General features: G+C 39.4%; 1 protein-coding gene across 1 annotated transcript; it reads right to left on the bottom strand.

The window, feature by feature from the left end:
* Positions 1–2,151: 2,151 nt before the first annotated feature.
* On the bottom strand, positions 2,152–4,613 carry zic3 (zic family member 3 heterotaxy 1 (odd-paired homolog, Drosophila); the record flags this gene model as incomplete). Its single annotated transcript, XM_080840517.1, has 3 exons — positions 2,152–2,334; positions 2,724–2,887; positions 3,614–4,613. The coding sequence occupies 3 exons, from the start codon at positions 4,611–4,613 to the stop codon at positions 2,152–2,154; spliced, it is 1,347 nt and encodes a 448-aa protein (XP_080696643.1).
* Positions 4,614–5,520: the final 907 nt, after the last annotated feature.

Raw genomic sequence — 5,520 nt, 5'->3', positions numbered from 1 at the left:
AGAATAAAGCAACAATGATAACAGAAATTCATCCCGTTTGCCACGTTTCATTGACTTTAATTTCAGTGAAAATGTATGCTCACATTTGTATCATAAATAGTTTGTAAAACAACAAACCAACAAACAATTATCCTGCTTTGCAAAAGTACAAGTAGCCTATTTGTCTCATTCCCCTAAATTTCGGATAGGCGCATGGTAGTATCATCATTTGATTCGCATGTGGCACTGTGACACAGTTCATCAGTTAAACACTTTGCTTTTCAGGAATAACTTGATGCGTGACCCATTTCCCCAGAAAAAGTTACAACATCACAATCTAGCTGCGCTTATACATCAGAAATTCAGTCTGACATCAGGGCCTAGGTTACAGTATGAGGGTGATTTGAAATAAAAAACGTAGTTCTTTTAAATTAATGTATAGAAAATAGTTTATAAAACATATATTCATTAAATTATTTAAATAAACATATTTAATATATCATTGTTGCTTACGAGTTGCTGTTAACATTTTCTTTTTAAAAGTAGTGCTGGTGTTCTGAAATCGTCTCATAAGCACAATATATTTGTATATGCATAAGTTTCAATTCTTAAAAATAGGTTACAATGCAATGCTGTAACTCTTTGTGCCATCAAACATATCCCCCCTCATGAAACATATATCTAGTACTCTTCAGACTAAAGTTGTGATCGCACAAACAGGTCATCTTGAAAGGTTATTCACATAAAACAAGCAAATAAGACTTTTCTATATGTAACAACCACAGTTTCCATAACGAATAACACGCTAATATTCACAGAAGAGCTACATTTAAAACAATGCAAGCTGACAGACAAAAAACTTTTATTTTGAAATTACTGTGTTGTGACAGTTCATTGTTAATGGACACATTTAAACACGAAGCTACTTGCATCCACAAAGACAGTAGCTGCTGGAACCATCAATAAATGGAAACGGACTCATGGTTGGGCTCATCCCAAAGAATTTAGAAATGGTCGTTTGTACACTGTCACACGTGTTTACACTTCATGAATGAAAACTATATGATCTGGTATAGCTTTTCTGAGAATCTGATCATAATGCAAGGAATGAATGCAAGTGGCTGAAGGGCCCTTGGAATTTGTAGCTAAGCTTTGCTTTTTACAAATTAGGTCTACGCTCTGATGCTAAAGTAAATACATAAAAAGTAGTTAATTTGATCAAAATTATAAGCCTGTCGATAGACATGCTTTATATAATTTATCAACTTCAGAATTTATGCTTCACATGTTTGTCAATGGTCTCACAAGCTAAAAAGAATGGCAGTAAAGTAAAAACATTATATAAACAAATGTCAATCTATAATATTTATGTAATTGATATTTTTCTCGAAATAAGACACATTTATTGTGTGAAAAAGTTACAGTCGCAGAATTGGAGCTTTAGAGTTAATGATTTTGTCTTCAATGTTAAACTGGTTATGACCCAAAACTGTACAGTCTTGTTAGAAAATATTTCCATAAATATCATTTAAGATTCGGACCTTACGCCGATAATTAAATTACAAATTGATAAATATGGCATCATGGATATGTATTTACATCGTTATTAACAAAAGGCAACGTTATATTCAAATGTAACAATCGTAACCTAACATCACACTTCTCCACCTGAAACGGACGTGGACAACAGATTCGACCCCATCAAACAAGGAAATACATTCACGAGTAGGCTATATACTTATTTATGATTTATTTTCTTGTTCAAGTTCAAGACAAAGACTTTGGCACGTTTCTTAAGACTGTTTGAAGTTGTAACAATCAATTAAAAGGTGAGAGTGAACTCTCACCTTAATATAAAACACCGTGAAATATTCTTCCTTTTATTTTTTAAATAAAATTTTGAGAAAATACATAAAATGAAAAATAAAATAATTATCTGAAACCTGAAAACTAAAAGTGAAAAACATTTTATTTAATCTTAGAAAGTATTTTATTTATGATTTGTTTCTTCGAACTCGGAATAAAAGTCAATTTTTTCGAATCCTGAGAAAGGACGAGGCCTGCTGGCAAACTGTTATCTCTCCATGTTGTTCCCATGCCATTTTGTACACCTTGAATAGTTTGGAAGGTTTCCTTACTCTTGTGGTCCATATAGAGAGCTTGTTTGTCACATCAAACGTACCATTCATTAAAGTTGGGCGCTAGTCCATCGTTGTGTGCAGATGTGTTGTGCACGTTAGACGGGGGAGTTTTCGTGGGGTCCTCTGTGTTCGCTGAGACTAAAACTGGGGGTGTGGACGACTCATATCCAGAACTTGCTGCAGGAGACGACTCTGAGCCTTGTGACTCGTGTACCTTTTAATAATAAACATTGAAAAATTAACAACAGTAGCATGTAGGCTAATACTGATATTACCATCACTTAAACACTGCCATGAATTATTGTGCTATGCTGCATCCTTCATTACGCAGAAGCAAGCCAGAGTCCAAAGATGCTATTACATACAGTCCACTACTATTACTAATAATTCATCTTCACTTATGAAAATGTGCTGAAAACAAAAGCTTCAGGAATAGGTCATTAGCAATTGGCTACAAGGCAAGACTTGGGCCACACATTTAACTGACAAAAAAACCTGTGGCTAAAGTGCTAAAGATGTAACACGTTTATGCTAGACATGTGAGACTTGTAAACTAGGTTAAGGATGTGTACTGATGATGTGAATTAATGTCGATTTGTTTACCTTCATGTGTTTCCTGAGAGAGCTGGGGTGTGTGTAGGACTTGTCGCACACTTTGCAGATGTAGGGCTTGTCAGAAGTGTGCACGTGCATGTGCTTTTTCCTGTCGCTACTGTTTGCGAAGCGTCTGTCGCAGCCATCGAACTCACACTTGAACGGTTTCTCTCCTGCCAAAAAAAGACCATCATATAGACAACTACAAACACTGTTGATGTTCATAAACACAGCCCAGTGTTTTTTCTTCAGTTGAAGTTGTAGTTGAATAATGGGCACACATTCAATTTTTAAGGGGGTTTACTCGTATTTTCTTAAAAGGAATAGGCCTAGTCTGGAGATATTTTGTAGCCTACTACACATTTCCCGTTCAAACCTCAGCAATGAACTTCCTTGCAGAAAGCTGACATTACCAAACATTTGTTACTTTTTGAAATGTCCAATCTCCTAAAACCTAGCCTACCATTAACAGACCCATTAAGAACATTTACACTTTATGCAGCCTAAATAAAGCGGCCCTATTACCGGGGCTATTCTTTCGTGTCTGCACTATAGGCTACATAAACGCAAAAAGATCAACATTCAAGATAACATCTAAGGAAACGTTAAGGAAACAACCTATTTACATTTGTATTGCCTTTACAAAACCGCCATCGAGTGAGGAAACACAGCATTTACGCAAAAGTTTTTTGTCTCGCACCTTTGCTTAAGTACAAGAAATTTCAGCTGAAGACAAGAAATCGCGGCCTTGTATTCTCTCACACACTTAACGTATTCAACATTTTACTTGAATAGACTCTGCTCTTGTTTCAGCTAGTTTAACTCATTCATGGCATGAACAAAATGTACATTGGAGTAAATAATGTGGGAATGTTGTTAGACGTTTTTTTTTTTTTTACCTGTATGAGTTCTTTTATGAATTTTCAAATTTTCCGATCTGGCGAATATTTTCCCACAGCCTGGAAACGGACACGGGAAGGGTTTCTCTCCAGTGTGTACGCGGATGTGATTGACGAGTTTGTATTTGGCCTTAAAAGATTTTCCTTCTCGGGGACAATCCTCCCAGAAGCAAATGTGGTTACTCTGCTCCGGGCCGCCAACGTGCTCCATGGAAACATGCGTTACCATCTCATGCATGGTACTGAAAGTCCTCTCGCAAGTCTTTTTGGGTCGGTTCATCTGGTTCTCGTCAATCCATTTACAGGACATTTCTTGCTTTATAGGCTGCCTCATGTATCTAAAGAAAGCCCCTGGGCCGTGGTGTGTCGGCACATTCATCCCCATGTTCATATTGATCGGGTGGTTGTAGTTATGCAGCTGAGCAGTGCCGTAAGGGTCCGTCCGAGGACTCGCAACGGGACGGTACGGGTCTGGTCTTCCAAAAATGTCCCCGCGTAAACCAAGATGCATTTGACTGTTAACTACATGTCCGCTCGGTGAAGTGTGGCTTACTGCCTGATCGTGGAGCCCAGGAAACAACAGATGTCCCGGGTTGTCAGAGATTCCTGGGGGTCCATGTAGACTCCCCGCGGAAGCAGCAAAGATCCCATGCTGGGCACTCGTAGCTGCTGACTCCCCGATGCCAGCTCCACGGTTTCTGAAGAGAAAGTCTCGGGTTGAATTGAACGGTCCACCGCCGTAGGAGCCCACCTGTCCGCCGTGGTGGTGCCCCAGCGCGGCTGCATATCCAGTAGCTTGCGGAGTAAAAGCGGACGTCTGACTAGATGCGATATCGTGGGTCACCGGACTGAGCTTGAAAGCCGCCGAATGGGACGAATCTGCGAAGGGATTTAGTCCCAGCCCCGGGTCTCTGTTCCCGAGTTCATGGTGCCTCGGTCCTCCGAACCCCCCAACTCCTAGCGATGGGAATTGAGGACCACTATCAAGCAGCATAGTCATTGGGCTCAAATGACAAAAGGAAACGAAATGGGAGCAAATAAAATTGAAACCCCGTGATAGCGGAGCTCAGTTATAGCGTCTGCGAAATCTGTTACTCTACACAACGTTGTTCAGCTAGACCTACACGAAAAATTCAAAAGTTAAGAAGAAAATCCTGGAGCTCGTTGAGCGGGGGAGAAAAACTCCCGTAACTGTGATCCGTGAGAAACAGGATCAAACTTCCCCCCCTTTCCAGCCGAATGATGTCCTTGGACTGATGAAGTCAATCACTCACTCCTTGCACATAAATGAACTCGGGAGGCAGCTCTACGATAGCCAATGAGAGCACAGCGCTCTCTCCGTCACGTGACTGCAGTGAAAGGAGTTAATTGGCTAGATGTCTGTTGATTGGCACATTTGAGGATTGGAAATGTTAGTTCGTTTCATTGGTTAAATTTGATTGGTTAGCGAGGCATTATTTGCAGGTGAGGCTACGGGACATTACTTGAGTTTTGTACGTGAGCCTTATTTGTTTCCTATTGGAGGCACGACCGTTGTTTAGAAAGTTACACACTTTCATGTTTGCGTTCATGAAACAAGTAGCAGGGTCTATTCCCTCATCGTTATAATATAGGCCTGACTTTATCAAATGCCGTTTATTAAGAGATTCACTTTTGGGACAAGTGTATTTGTGAAAGTTTACTTAATTTGAGATTCACTGGCAATAAAACATTACTTTACACCATGAACTTCAGTGTACTAGTAGTAATGTAAGTAGCAAAATGAGTGACATGCAGCTTGTTTTGTATTATCCGATAAGGTGTAGCTACACAACAAGGCTGAACAAATGTGAATGCGCAGTCTCCATATCGTCTTTCACAGATAATAAAACACCATCTATCTATCTGTCTATCTATCTATATGCATG

The sequence above is a fragment of the Sprattus sprattus genome (assembly GCF_963457725.1).
Source record: "Sprattus sprattus genome assembly, chromosome: 6".
In the NCBI taxonomy this organism is placed as follows: domain Eukaryota; kingdom Metazoa; phylum Chordata; class Actinopteri; order Clupeiformes; family Clupeidae; genus Sprattus; species Sprattus sprattus.
This window is presented reverse-complemented; position numbering and strand designations above follow the sequence as displayed.